General features: G+C 40.3%; 1 protein-coding gene across 3 annotated transcripts in view; it reads left to right on the forward strand.

The window, feature by feature from the left end:
- LOC101733428 (deleted in malignant brain tumors 1 protein-like) overlaps positions 1–15,903 on the forward strand; it is a 96,704-nt gene that overhangs the window by 1,987 nt on the left and 78,814 nt on the right. For all 3 annotated transcript variants that reach the window (XM_031890909.1, XM_031890908.1, XM_031890910.1), the window contains exons 2-5: positions 3,220–3,546; positions 4,516–4,827; positions 9,385–9,711; positions 10,865–11,176. In XM_031890909.1, coding sequence (XP_031746769.1) covers positions 3,438–3,546; positions 4,516–4,827; positions 9,385–9,711; positions 10,865–11,176 — 1,060 coding nt within the window. In that variant the 5' untranslated portion in view covers positions 3,220–3,437. The remainder of the gene's footprint in view (positions 1–3,219; positions 3,547–4,515; positions 4,828–9,384; positions 9,712–10,864; positions 11,177–15,903) is intronic.

Genomic DNA, 15,903 nt, shown 5'->3' on the forward strand with positions numbered 1-15,903 from the left:
CTTTGTGGCGATTTTCAGAAATGTCATAAAAAACGTTCTGTTTAGCATAGCTTTGTAGTTTGGTAGTTTGCAGTAGAAAGATATATTTACCCATTTTTGTTTTGTCAGAATGTGTACTTTCAGAAAATGTATGGTTTTCTAGGGTCTCCGTAGTGTTAGGGGGTCTTATGGCACATAATACACATACCGGGTGCAAAAACTGCATGAGCTGGAGCGTCATTTGTGAAAATTCATATGCACTATTTTTATTTGGGTGCCCTTGTACTCCGTATAGTTTGGTAAATCTTTGCATATAGGGCATCAAACTGTTCAGTAGACCCCTGGCGTTCATATTTAGAGTGTTTTATGTTAATACGTTACAAATTGTGGGGGTACATAATGAGGTAAAATGCAAGCTTTGTGGCGATTTTCAGAAATGTCATAAAAATGGTTCTGTTTAGCATAGCTTTGTAGTTTGGTAGTTTGCAGTACAAAGATGTATTAACCCAATTTTTGTTTTGTCAGAATATGTACTTTAGGAAAATTTATGGTTTTTTAGGGTCCCCATAGTGTTAAGGGGTCATATGACACATAATACACATTACCTGGTGCAAAAAATGCACGAGCCAGAGCGTCATATGTGAAAATTCATATGCACTATTTTTATTTGGGTGCCCCTGTACTCTGCATAGTTTGGTAAATCTATGCATATAGGGCATCAAACTGTTCAGTAGACCTCTGGTGTTCCTATTTGGGGTGATTTTCCTTTGTATGCAAGAAATTGTGTGAGATAAATGCGGCAAATTTCAAAATTTTTAGGCGATTTTCTGAAATATCATAGAAACCACTAGCTTTAGGAAAGCTTTGCAGATTAGTACTTTGGTGCAGAAAGGACTCTTTACCCTTGTTGGATTTGTCAGAACGTGTACTTTCCAAAAATGTATGGTTTTCCGCAGTTACCCTACATTTCTGCAGTTTCTATCCCACATAAAACTGCCATGTGGTTATGAATTAGGTAAAGGTAAGCCATGAAATTAGTGTGCATAAGGTATATTTTGGGGTCTGTAAGTGCCACGTTCTTTCATAAACCTATGTACAGAGGGCATCAAACTGTTCAGTAGACCTCTGGGGTTCATATTTAGGGTGTTTTATCTTGGTACATAATAACCTATAGAAAATAAGATGCTGCATATTGGAAGCTTTGAGGTGATTTTTTTAAATGTCTTAAAAATCAGCAAACTTAGGAAACCTTTGCGGCTTGGTACTTTGGAGTAGAAAGACATGGGTACCCATTTTAGATTTCAGGGAATGTGTACTTTCCAAAAATATATGACTTTCTGGGGTGAGTGTACTTTTTACTAACTTTATCCCACATATAATGATGTAAATGTGTTGATTTTGCAGAAGCTGAAATGACAGAAATGATTGATCATATGGGGTATGTTCACATTGGGGCCCCTACATGCCACATACTTAGGTAAATCTAAACATATTGGGCATCAAACTGTTCAGTGGACACCTGGCGTTCAAATTCAGGGTGTTTTATCTTGGTACCTAATGATACATGGGAGATAAGATGCTGCAAACTGAAAGCATTGAGAGGATTTTTGGAAATATTATCAAAATTGCAAACTTTAGGAAAGCTTTGCGACTTGGTACTTTGGAGTAGAAAGACACAGGTACCCATTTTAGATTCGAGGAAATGTGTACTTTCCAAAAATATATGGCTTTCTGCGGTGAGTGTACTTTTTTGTAGCATTATCCCACACAAAATGATGTAACTGTGTTGATTTTGCAGAAGCTGAAATTACAGAAATTGCAGATCACATGGGGTATGTTTACATTGGGGCACCTACATGCCACATACTTAGGTAAACCTATACATATTGGGCATCAAACTGTTCAGTGGACCCCTGGCGTTCAAATTTAGGGTGTTTTATCTTTGTACCTAATGCTATGTGGGAGGTAAGATGCTGCAAAGTGGAAGCTTTGAGGGGATTTTTGGAATTGTCATCAAAATTGCTAACTTTAGAAATGCTTTGCCGCTTGGTACTTTGGAGTAGAAAGACATGGGTACCCATTTTAGATTCGGGGGAATGTGTACTTTCCAAAAATATATGGCTTTCTGTTGTGAGCATACCTTTTTTTGTAGTGTTATCCCACACAAAATGATGTTAATGTGTTGATTTTGCAGAAGCTGAAATGACAGAAATGACAGATCATATGGGGGTATGTTCACATTGGGGCCCCTACATGCCACATATTTAGTTAACCTATACATATTGGGCATCAAACTATTCAGTGAACCCCTGACATTCATATTTAGGGTGTTTTATTTGGTTACTTTATGACCTGTAGTAGATAAGATACTATAGACAGGAAGCTTTGAAGCAATTTTTAAGAAATTTCATAAATTGTGATAAAAAACAATAACTTTAGGAAAGCATTGCTACTTGGTAGTTTGGAGTAGAGAGGCAGTTCTACCTATTCTGGATTCCCCAGAATCTGTTCTTTCTAAAAATGTGTAATTTTCTGGGATAAACCTTCTGTTAGTGGAATTTTTGACCTTGAAATCTAAAGTATGCAGCTTTCTGGAGCAGTGCTTTGGAAATTTGGTAGTGTACTGCTGGGAGTTTTTGACCTATACAAGTAAAAAATCTCCATAAAACTATATATATTTGGTATTGGCACGTTCAGGAGACATGGGACTTTCCAAATCAGTTGTATTTTCATGCATAAAATAATTTTTGTTTCTGGTGTATGTGTTTATATTATGGAAAATATTATTTTTTTCAATTTTTATACATTTAGAAGCCTATATCTGGTAATAGAATTGGAATTACACAAAAATTCCACCATATTTTGAAGCTTAGGTTATTCTGAAAAAAACGATATATTGTTTTCCTGGGTAAACTAAAAGTCCCCCCGAGGAAAAGCCCCTAAAGTGAAACAGTGCAAAATGTTCAAAAACTGTCTGGCAGTAGAAGTTCCACTTTATTCAAAATGGCTGGCAGTGAAAGGGTTAATCCTTCTTTGTTCTTATCTCATTTAAATCTACTGCTGAATAAAACATCCGATGAGGAGAGTGTATATAAGGTTTTCATATTCATACTGACTATATAAAATAATCCTAGAAGAGATTCAGGTCTCAATACAGTGAGGTCTCAGTAATGGTTGTCATGTAGACAATAGTAGAAGGAATCATCTAGTATATACCCCTGCGGATTCTCTGTTTGGCAGGTAAACCCGAGGAGCTACGGCTGGCTGGAGGAGCCAATCCATGTGAGGGGAGAGTAGAAGTGAAGAAGAAAGGAGAGTGGGGTACAGTGTGCAGCTTTTTCTGGGATGAGGATGAAGCCGCTGTGGTTTGTAGGCAGTTGGGGTGCAGTGATCCCCAGAAAGAGAGTGTATATGTGAAACCTGAATATTTTGGACCTGGTTCTGGCAAGATTTGGCTTATGAATGTGAATTGCACAGGAAAAGAATCAGACCTCTGGGAGTGTAAACAACTCATGAAATTCCTGCAAAATTGTGATCATGACCAGGATGTTGGAGTTATTTGTTCTGGTAAGTAAACTTCAATAGCATTATATGTTTAAGAATATAGACGTGTGAGTTGGCATCACGATTCAACCCTAATTATAAACCCACTAATCACAGTTTGGGTGGAATTCTAGATCCAATGCTCATGTTGCCAGTGACTCCTTAGCACAACTATAACAATGTCTCTTTCAGTACTCCCCCTGCCTCTCTTACACTGTGTTCCTTTCTGTTGATCTATTAAATAATGACAGTATGAGGCCACTGTATTCATTTTTTAAAAACTTTTTTGCGGAAAAAAAAATATTGTGATCAAACTCAAGCAATTTTTTTTCTTGATAGCTAGTGTCACAGAAAAACTGTTGGATAGCGTTTTTTTTTTTTTTTAAAAAAGTTGTCATGGGAAAAAAATTGAGTGCATTAAGAATGGCATTGTTCCAGTGAATTCTAAACATTTGATTGAAAAAACTTAAAAATTAAAATGACTTGAATGTTGAAAATATACCTCATATATTTCTATAGAAGCTCATCAGGTTTTTTTTTTTTTTTATTTGAATTTTTGAGGTTTTTTTAATAGATAAATATCCAACTTCTGGCCCACTACTGCACTTTGCGTCAGCCTGCCAATTACTACTACCACTGGCCTATATATTTATTCTTGTTTTCCTTTTGCACGTGAAGATGTCTTGTTTTTGCCTTAATTAAAGCTTTGCATTCACTTATCACGGCTTCCTGTCTCGGTTCTGCCATTTACTGGCATACACAAGTTTACTCAGTATATAGGCTCCCATCTGCTTGCCTCTCCACAGTGATTGAACGTAACAACCGCTATCTAAATATTGCTGCAAAGGAAAGCATAAACTTCCTCTCTAATTATGTGGTGGATTATATAAAGCTGTCCTAACTACAGATCTAATTATTGTGATTTGCATAGTTTACATTTATTGGGATTTCCTGGCATCCTTAAATTAGGTTTTCTTTGCTGCATCCATGTAGGTGAACCAGAGGAACTGAGACTGGTTGGAGGAGCCACTGATTGTGAGGGGAGAGTGGAAGTGAAACACAGAGGAGAGTGGGGCACAGTGTGTGGCCATGACTGGGGTTTGGAAGAAGCCACTGTAGTGTGCAGGCAGCTGGGATGCAACAGTTCCCTTATCAAAGCATCTTCATTTGGAGCCGGTTCTGGGAAGATATGGCTGGGTCATCCACGATGTACGGGTAAAGAGACAGCTCTTTGGAAATGTAACCACCGGATGTGGGGACTTCACTATTGTGCTCACCATGAAGATGTGGGAGTAGTCTGTGCAGGTAGGATGAGACACATTAAGGCAATTGTGTTTATTTTATACAGTGGTGATGTTTGTACTTTTAACTGTTTTGTTTAACACAGTGAGCAAAGAAACTATTTAATTTAGACAACATTTTGGAAAAGCATTAAAAATAGAATCTAAAAAGTGTCCTATTTGAAAATAATAGTTTTAATAAAAGTGAACTACACGGGGCGCATGCGCGGGCCAAACAAGATGGCCGCACCTTGAGTTGGCTCCGCACCGTTCCAGCACTTAACAGCTTACGGTAGCTTAATATCCCCTTAACCTGACTGCGATTGCCCGTCTACCGCTCCGTTACCACCAGGAGATAGTCTATGGCCTCCCAGAGAGCACGGCGCTCCCGACACAAACGGACGAAGGCGGCCTCAACTCCTCCCACAGGTACCCGCCCGGTAACTGCGTACCTCACCAGGCCTGAAGCCTTAGCGTCTCCCTCGAGCCCCTTACAGATGGCTTCCCAAGACAGCCTGTTTGGCGACACATCGGGGAGCGCACCCCAGCAGGGAGAACAGCCTGGATCTTCTGATGAGGTACTGCTAGGCAAATTTAAAATTATGCTACAACACGAACTAGACGCAATAGCAACCTTGGTTCACGTATTGCAGACACTGAAGCCAAAATAGATGACATTATAACTGTTATAGACTCTCATGAACAAGATATTGGCACACTCCAGGCCCAACTCAAAGAGGCCCTTGATAAAATTGAAGACGCAGATAACAGGTCCAGGCGCAATAACGTGAGAATCCGAGGTCTGCCTGAAACAATAATAGACTTACCAACTACTATTCAGAACCTGTTACACACGCTGGTCCCTGAAATTCCAGAGACTAGACTGGAGATGGATAGGGTACATCGCGCCCTACGGCCTCGACGACCCACCCATCTTACGGTTCCATTTTCACCAGACTCAGGTTGCAGTACTAATGGCGGCTAGGAAAGCTACCAACGTAGTCTTCCAAGACTATCCTTACCAAATATATGCAGATCTATCTCCCACTACGCTACAAAAAAGAAGAGCCATTGGCCCGATCTGCAAGATTCTCCAGCAGCAAAATATCCAGTACCGCTGGCTTTTTCCGTTCCGCTTAGCCTTCACCTGTAACAACAGGCAGCATACGGTAACCACCATAGAGGAAGGCCAAGACCTGCTCGTGAAATTGGGGATCACAGTTCCTGGGACCCGGGACTCTCCTGCTCCGTCTGCCTCGCAACTACAGCTGACCCCACTATGGAACAAAGTCAGATCCAGGGCGTCGAGACTACGATCATCCCAGCCATCCTCCACTCCATCTTGATGGATGCTTCTTCCAGACCAGGCCGTTTGCGCCCATACCTGCCTGAGAGCTCTCTACATAGACTCCATCGGGATAATCCATGAGAACTGATAATTACCTAATAACTACCTACATCCCTGGTTAACCTTATGCTTATCTTTTTCTACGAAACTCCCTTTTTTTTTTCCCTCTATGTATCAATAGGGGATATAAGGGTTAAATTCCATAAGTGCTGGCCGGATTATGTGTCTCCCGCATCCGGTTCTCCGAAGGTTCCCCTACCAGGGAGCTCAGAGGAACTTACCGAAATTCTATGGTACAGTGTTATATGCAAGTTTTTACAGTTCTGTTCGGATGGGTTAAACTATGCTTACAGGTTTGGATATGTGTATGTATGGTCGGCTGTGGGCAGTACCTGGAGGCACGGACACCATCCCAACTCCATGGCTTGTAAAATCCTGAGCCTAAATGTTCAAGGCTTTAACTTTCCAGTTAAGAGAACCAAAGCCTTCACCTTTTTCAACTCTCTACAAGCTGATGTCTTATGCCTCCAGGAAATGCACTTTTCCCATACTTCTTTCCCCAAGTACTTTCACAGGAAATTCTCAAGATTTATATTGTCAACGAGTTCTATGAAAACTAAAGGGGTTGGTATATTCTTTCACACTAGCCTAGCTGTTACAATTGACAAAATGCTCATTGACCCTGAAGGTCGCTATGTAATTACAAATGTCCATATAGGGGACACCCCGTTAACTATAGCAACCTATTATACCCCCAACACTGACCAGACAGAGTTTCTCACTAAACTATTTGATTTATGTTACAGCAACCAAATAGGCCCATTAATAATATGTGGGGACTCTAACTTAGTGTGGAACGACAGACTTGACCGTCTGTCCTTTGCTGGTAAACAGACACCCCTTTGCGCTCTTAAAGCATCCCGGTCCTTTAGGGCACTCCTCACTTCATTTTCGCTTGTAGACGCATGGCGGGAAAAGAACCCAGATGTTAAACAATTCTCCCATTACTCTGCTCCCCATAAAATCTCCTCTAGAATAGATCATATATTTCTCTCTCCTTATCTTGTCCCCTTACTTCACTCATCCAGAATGTTAAATATTAGCTGGTCTGATCACTGCCCTATCTTAATTACATTATCCCAACTCCAAGAAAGACCAAGGGTTAGATACTGGAGGTTAAACGAGTCACTTTTAAGCTTCCCCGATATCATCGAAAATATTAAAAAAAGCTTAACGCAATATTTCTCCGAAAACTCCCAGCCTGGTCCCACGGCCTCTACATTGTGGGAGGCACACAAACCAGTTATCCGGGGGCAATTTATCCAAATAGGCTCCCAGCGGAAAAGGGCAAGACAAAAAGCGATCCAGGTCCTTACCCAATCTCTAGACCAAATGACTCTTAAACAACTAGAAGACCCATCCGTTGACCTTCAACCCCAAATATTCCAACTTCAGAAAGAGCTAGACCTGTTGCTAACTACTGCAGCGGAAAAGAAACTTAGATGGGCCAAACATAAACTATTTTACTCACTAGACAAACCAGGTAGATCCTTAGCACGCAAACTAAACAACCAGGTCTTTTCCCCTTCTATCCACCACATACGTACAGCCCAAGGGCCCCTTACAGGGAACCCTCAAAGGATTGCTAGCGAGTTTGCGGCCTTTTACCAAAAACTTTATACCAATCCTGCGCCCATATCCCTTAGCACATACGATAAATTTTTTCGAGACCTTAATCTCCCTAAACTCTCTAACTAATTCATATGATTCTCTTTATAAATTTAACTATCCGGCTATGTTTAAATCTTTAGTGTCTCTTTTAGAAGGGTGGAACTCTCACAATATATCCTGGATAGGACACATAAATTCTGTTAAAATGACTCTATTGCCTAAGCTCCTTTACCTATTTCGCACTCTTCCCATCCCTATACAGAAGGGAGACTTAGCCAGATTTGAATCTCAGGTTATAAAGTTTATATGGAATAAGAAACCTCCAAGAGTTAACAGGAGGACACTTTATTGCCCTCGAACAAAAGGTGGACTTGGCCTCCCAAATTTTTTGTACTACTATAAAGCAGCGCAATTAGCCCAAATCCCCCCAATGCATGCTCAAGTGGACACCCCGCATTGGGTCTCTTTGGAGTTTTACTTTTCACACCCTTTCTCTCCTACTGGGTTGCTATGGTGTCCAAAAGCGACACACTGTGATATTTGGAAAACAGTCTGTATGTCTTTATTACTTTTAATAGAAATAAAAATATTGAAATAAAAAAAAAAGTGAACTACACTGTTAAATGCAAAACCACAAGGTATGTCAAAGTATTTTTATATGAACAACTAGCATTAAGAAGATCAAAAGCAATGTCACCTCTCTACAGTACAGAAACGTTCTTAAATAATTTTATCTGGTTATTGCATGCAACAACCACTTTGAGCAAGTCAATATCCCTAGTAAATAACCCCTTAAAGTACTTGGGTAAGATATTAAAAAAAATGTTGCCTATAGATTGTATTATGAGCCCAGGTCTGAATTGTTTCTATACATTGTAAATGGTAACAAAAAACCTTTCAGAAATGGTCACCTGTCAATAAATTTTTTGTACACCTTTCTTTACCACTCCTACAGAAAGAGCATACATGTGGCGTATGTAGTCATTCTAGATTCACCATTACTGATAATAAAACCTCATTCTCACTTTCTTCTTTGCCCGTCTCTTTTTTAGTAGGTATCCTTTAAGAAGAAGGAAAGGTTAAAAACTCAGTAAGCTTTCAGAAAGGTCTATGTAAATACAGCCATAAGCACTCACAGAAATGCTTTACTGAGGCCTCTATCAAAAGAAACACAGGATTTATATTCTTCTTTTGTGTAAACATGTTCTTTGGTATCAGAATCCCCCTCCATTTTTTGCTTCCCCCCCATAAGAATGTGTGATCTGAGCTCCCAGCAGCTAGAGCTGCAGCATGGATGCTACTGAGACAAAACTAAAATGGCTATGCTATCTTAAGCAAACACAGGGAGCTTCTAGGGCTTTCTGCAGAATAAATATAGTGTTCTAGGTGGCACTAATGTGGCTAATCTATTGGCAGTAAAATGCCAAAATGCCTTTCCTTCTTCTTTAAATCCACGGACTGAGAATGAATTAGTTCCTATTATATTGCTGGATATTACAGGTTGTATTAGCTGAGCAGAACTGATAACTTGCTCATATATATATTTTGTCTCCTGATTTTCAGGTGAACCAGAAGATGTGAAATTAGTTGGAGGAAGCACTAGATGTGAGGGAAGAGTTGAGGTAAAGCACAGAGGAACATGGGGCACAGTTTGCAACGATGGCTGGAATAATAATGCTGCTTTAACAGTATGTAAGCAGTTGAGCTGCAAACCACTTAACACTTTTCATGAACCTATCCATAACATTTACTTTGGAGCTGGAGAAGGCAGAATTTGGCTGAGTGGCTTGAGCTGTACATCTGAAGACAAGGTGCTGTGGGACTGTAAGCGCAACATGTGGGGACTTCACAAGTGTAGGCATGCAGAAGATGCTGGAGTCATCTGTTCAGGTCTGAATCCTTTTATGTTCTTATAGTACATACCTGAGATCATTTTGAAGGTCAAAACACTTGGTTCAGCATCACACAAACCATTGTACATTAAAATGTAACAATTAAAATTAGCAAGGCAATGTTCTGACCGAGTGGATCATTCTGAGGCTAGAGTTCTTGACAAATGCATGTACTGCCCTAGTGAAACTGAACCTGCTTTAGGGACTGCCCTGTAGATACTCAATGGTACATTCTGCCTATTGCATGCCTCTATAAGTAATTGCTTTGAAGAACATGCCCTCTTACTAGGTGCATTTATATCTCTCTCCTGCATCTATTGACTTAACAGATGATACCTAAGTGCATAGAGACACCACCCTTTGCATTACTTCTTCATGGCACTTCATCATGAACACTATACTACCTTTGTAGCGTTTGCATGCTCAACCCTTGTTTGCTTGGGATTTTTATTTAAATGGTTAAATGACATGACTATAACGTACTGCAGAACAGGTTGAGACTATACAAATAAAAAAATACATTTAATTTAATAATCAAAACACACTGATGCTCTGGTGGCACGGACAAGCAATGCTTCATGCTTTTTTTATGCTGTTACAGTTGAAAATCTCAATTCTAGACAGGTGGAACAAGGAACTGCAATATATTAATCCCTTCTTTGTTGCAGATAGGGATACACCAAATCCACTATTTTGGGATTCGGCCAAACCTCGAATTGTTCGTGAAAGATTTGGGCAAATACCAACTTTTTCAACCAAATTTTCAACTTCCGCGCTTGTGGCAAACAGTCACATGATTTTAAGGATTCGGATTTGGTTCAGCCAGGACCATGGATTAGGCCGAATTCTGCTGAAAAAGGCCAAATGTTTGCTGAATCCCGAACCACATCCTGGATTCGGTGTATCCCTAGTTTAGATACAAAACCCAGTGCCTCAACCCGAAATGTAAGCACAGTGGATAGCACAAAGATGAATTGTGAACTCTTTTATTGACAGTGACCTGCTCATATGATAATGTAATGTTTGTGCAGATGTTTAATGCTTGTGTAAATGGGCTAAAGGTTCTCATGTTGCATTATATTAGTTCAGTATTTCACTTATCACAATTACTGAATCAGCATATACTGTATCTATCTTTCATCCTTTCACAGACTCACTGGAGGATTTGAGACTTGTTGGAGGAGCAAACCAATGTGAGGGGAGAGTGGAGGTGAAGATGAAAGGACAATGGGGCACTGTGTGTGGTGGAGACATCAATAGAGAGGCTAAAATTGGTGCAGTGATCTGTAGAGAGTTGGGCTGCAACAGCACAAACACCCAAGCAACTTCATTTGGAGCTGGCAGTGAGAAGATCCTGCTATATGATGTGTCCTGTAAGGGAACTGAGACTTCCCTCTTGGAATGCTTCTACACAAAATGGGGAGTCTGTAGGCACAATCGGGAGATTGGAGTCATCTGTGCAGGTTGGAAACTTGTCACTTTAATCTTTAAATCATCTTTCTTTCATTATCTTATTGGAGGAACTAAAAATCACTTTAAAGGCACTGCAAATAATTTATTTTTCTTATTTGATTGGTCATTTATATATTTTAATCCAATTTATAACATGCTGCAAAGGCTCCAGACATCACTGAAAGTAACTCTCTCAGTATTCCTTTCACTACTCAGCACTCTAGAGCAGTGCTGTCCAACTTTTACTGGACCTATGTGGTAGAGGGTAGATGTTGACAAGTTACCTGGCTTCTCTGTGGTTTCTCCTGGGCATGTACCAAATGGTCACATAGATTTGTGGCACGTTTATAAGCCATAATGGGGGGTTCAGCTACCCAAGGACTTAGCCTTATATCGGTCTGTAAAAGATTCCAGTGTTTCATTAAAATATTTCTCACAGATCCTGACTGTAGAGAAAAGGTAGTAACAAAAGGCAATCTATTGCATTTAGTGTATTATATTTTTGTGTAAAGTATTTGTATGGCGCCCTTGTTATGAGTTATGAGAAACCATGTTTCCAGCTTTTTCCTTTGAAATCCGGCAGTTATTCTGGCTCAACATTTTTTTACGTGTCTTTAACACTGATGTCACCGGAAGTGACATAATGGATATGTCATAACGGAAGTGACATCACTTGATTTTTTTACGCCTTTGCAGTACCAAACGAGGTGTGTCTTATAGGTATTTAAACTTGCATAGAATGCCTGCACATCAGAATCCCCATGACAAAGGACTGTGTTGTGAAATGTTGGGGTTTTCTCAATCCACACGTGTCTGCTTTTTCTGTTTTATTACATTTTGTCCTAATGGTGGTATGTATATTATGCATTGTAATTGTGTTTACTGTTTTGTGAATATTTACCGTATAAAGAGCATTATATGTTTAACATACCATTTGCTGCCTTTTTTGTGGCTAGTAGGTGTGCATTGAGTAATTGATTGATTATCACCTAGTTTTTATACCACACCCATTTTAATCCCCGCCCATGTTCTCACAAGAATTTTTAAGAATTTATCCACATTGATGGTGGTAGCACACCAAAAAAACAAATGGTTGGGGCTTAGTGCAGGGATATGGCTCACTCATACGTAAAAGAAGTTGATGAAGTCATATTAAAACATATCTGAATCCATATGCCCTCTTCTCCCCTGTGGGTAGAACAGCAACCCCCTGTACATAACTAGAGACAACCTAAGGACTAGTAAACCCCCACCAGGCTCTCCCTTCCACAGGAAGTGTAGGGCAGGCAGAGTATGGAACACACAGGCAGCATAGGGCAGGCAGAGTAAGGCACACACACAGGCAGCAGAGGGCAGGCAGAATATGGCACACAGGTAGGGTAGGGCAGGCAGAGTATGGCACACAGGTAGGGTAGTGCAGGCAGAGTATGGCACACACAGGCAGCATAGGGTAGGGAGAGTATGGTACACACAGACAGCAGAGGGCAGGGAGAGTATGGCACACACAGGCAGCATACGGGCAGAATATGTAAGGACTTACAGGTGTGAACAGTGCAGGGGTCAGTAAAAAAAAAAGTACTAATCCTTTTTTAATGCTTACAAAAGGCAAGCAGTTATAGCACTCAGACTTTAATGCAGGGGCCGCACAAGTTATGCACAAATGTGTCCCGCAGGCTGCCAATTGGACAGCATTGCTAAGAGTAGCAGATCTAGGAGGTTTCTAACTGCAGAGTTGTCTATCAACATGCCCATCTGTTATTGATATCCAAAACCAGTCTGCTTGTCAGTGGCATGAGTCTCATTATTAATTAGTGTTTTTACCCATTTATTCTTTAAACAACTTCATGGAAACTTAGTTCCAAAGGTCTGAAGTGGCGTAAAATAACGTCGTCAAATCTCGTTTTTGGATGATGTAAAATACAACACACCTTGATAAATTTGCCATTTATTTTACACAGCTGGTTTCTTGTTGCAAAGGTTCAATATATGCATATTCATTACATACGTTATTGGAGAAATTGTGGACGGCCCAAGTACTACTTGAACATACTGATATCACTGAGGAAGTCAGAGCAGGACAGGTTACTTAAAAATATTTTTTTTTTTTAGAGAATTAGAATGAAGTTGATTTCAAGGGTTGCCCATATAATAAAATCAGAGACCGTAGAGAGGTTTTAGGAGATTAATATACAATGAATGTCTAAGGTACTGGAGCTGGAAGGAATCTGCATAGAAAACTGAATAATTTTCTACTTCACAACACATGTTTTGTAGGGATAAGATGTATCTTAACAACACTGGCTAATTATTTTGCTGGAGAGGATCAATAGAATATTGATGATTTTAAGCTAGGCATGATAGAGAACAATTGTAAAAGGAGATAGAACTGTTAGGAATTAGTGTAAAGGATAAGCAAATTGAACTGAATATGGGGTACAGAGATATAGTATAGTACAAGTATAGTATAGTATAAGGCAGATAAGAATATGACCACTAAAGTTATATAATTTGCAGCTGTAAACAACCCCCAGTTTAGTAGTGATTTTAACTAAAATGCCTTAGTGTTCAGCCCCTTGAGCAGCTTTATTATTTAAATAAATATCAAGTAATAGCATACCCCCCAACTGTCCCGCTTTTCGCTGGACAGTCCCGGTTTTTACAGCGCGTCCCGCTGTCCCGGATTGTTCAATGAATGTCCCGCATTACGGAAATGCAGAACATTCATTAAACTATCCAGGCCAGCGGGACGTGCTGGCTGCAGCGGAGCGCTTGTCTCTTCTTGCGGCTCCTTCTTCTTGCGGCTCCTGCTTCTTATTCTGATCCTCTTACAGCGGCGACAGGTCCTTTTATAAAGTGGCGCCCGTGTGTAAGTGTGACGTCACATGTACGCACGGGCGCAACCTTATAAAAGGTCCTGTCGCCGCCGTACGAGGAGCCGAATAAGGAGCAGGAGCCGCAAGAAGTCTGTGGGGGCTGCCATGTATGGGGGAATTTTCTTTTGGAGGTACACTCTATGGGGGCAATTGGGGGGCTCTGTTTATGGGGGGTACTGTGTATGGGGGGGTACTGTGTATGGGGGGCACTGTATGGGGGGGCACTGTGTAAGGGGGGCTACTGTGTGTGGGGGGCACTGTGTAAGGAGGGCTACTGTGTATGGGGGGCACTGTGTATGGGGGGCACTGTGTAAGGAGGGCTACTGTGTATGGGGGGGATCTATGTATGGGGGGGTACTGTGTATGGGGGGCACTGTATGGGGGCACTGTATGGGGGGACACTGTGTAAGGAGGGCTACTGTGTATGGGGGCACTGTGTAAGGAGGGCTACTGTGTATGGGGGGCACTGTGTAAGGAGGTATGTAATAGATTGAGTTTTTCTTCTCAATGCAATATCTATTTCTAAGCATTGCATTTTTTATGTGGCATAGTTTTATGTTAGAAAAACTACACTGCTATTGGCAAACGCATTCAGTCCCTACACAAGTGTATAAAGCCTGTAAGCAAGGAAAAATATTGTAATGCAAAACTTACGGTTTGATAAAATATTGCAGGTTGGTAAGAAAAAACTTGCTTTTAAGGCAAACTAAAATAGTAATTGCAAGGAGTAAAACAAATCCTTATTATCAGAGGGGGGTCAGTTGGTTGATGAAAGCAGGGAAAAAGCAGAAATTCTGAACCAGCATTTTACATGTGTCTACACAACTGAGGAGCTTCAAGGCTTCCATATTAATAGACCCAATTCTAGTAATATAACTACTGTTAGTGTGACATCAGTGGTAGGAAAGCTTTTTGTACCAGCATGGTTTTATGCATAACAGATCTTTCCAAACTAATTTAATTGCCTAGCCTCTGGGATGGCAGTAAATATTATCTGCTTAGCTTTGCTAAACCATTTCATACAGTACCACACACAAGGTTACTAAATTAAATTAAGAAATATTGGCCTGGAACATATTTGTACTTGAATAGAGAACTGGCTGAAGGATAGAGTACAAAGATTTGGGGTAAATGGAACATTTTCTAATTGGGCCAGTGTGGTTAGTGGAGTACCGCAGGGGTCAGTCCTTGGGCCTTTGCTTTTTAACTTGTTTATTAATGACCTGGAGGGGGGCATAGACAGTACTGTTTCTATTTTTGCTGATGACACAAAATTGTGCAAAACTATAAGTTCCATGCAGGATGCTGCCGCTTTGCATAGGGTTTTGAAAAAAATTGGAAAATTGGGCAGCAAAGCGGCAAATGTGTGTCAATGTTGATAAGTGTACTTTGGTGGAAATAATATAAATGCGGGTTATACACAAAGAGGCAGATTTGTTATGTAGTGTAAAAAACGGCGACAAAATTGGCCACACATCACCAGGCTTGGCAAGTAAGAAACTGCATCATTTTTTTAACTTAAAATAATGGCCTAAAATCTGGGGTTCATATGGCAAACTTTTACATTTATTTTACACAGATTTTTACAGTTTTTTTCTGTGAATTTCATCTTACACAGCATAATAAATAGGCCCCTAAGTGGTAGTGTGTTGGGGGGATCCTTAATTGGGAAGAATCTAGGTATTTTTGCGGATAACAAGTTGTCTAATTTCAAGCAGTGTCATTCCGTAGCCACTAAAGCAAATAAATTACTTGCGTAAAAAAGGGTACAAACTCGTAAGATGAAAACATTACTCTGTCTGCTGGGTGATGTTGTGATGGCAGATTCTGTTAATGCCTTTAAGAGGGGCCTGGATGAGTTCTTG

This window comes from Xenopus tropicalis, chromosome 8 (assembly GCF_000004195.4).
Source record: "Xenopus tropicalis strain Nigerian chromosome 8, UCB_Xtro_10.0, whole genome shotgun sequence".
NCBI classification, from domain to species: Eukaryota; Metazoa; Chordata; class Amphibia; order Anura; family Pipidae; genus Xenopus; species Xenopus tropicalis.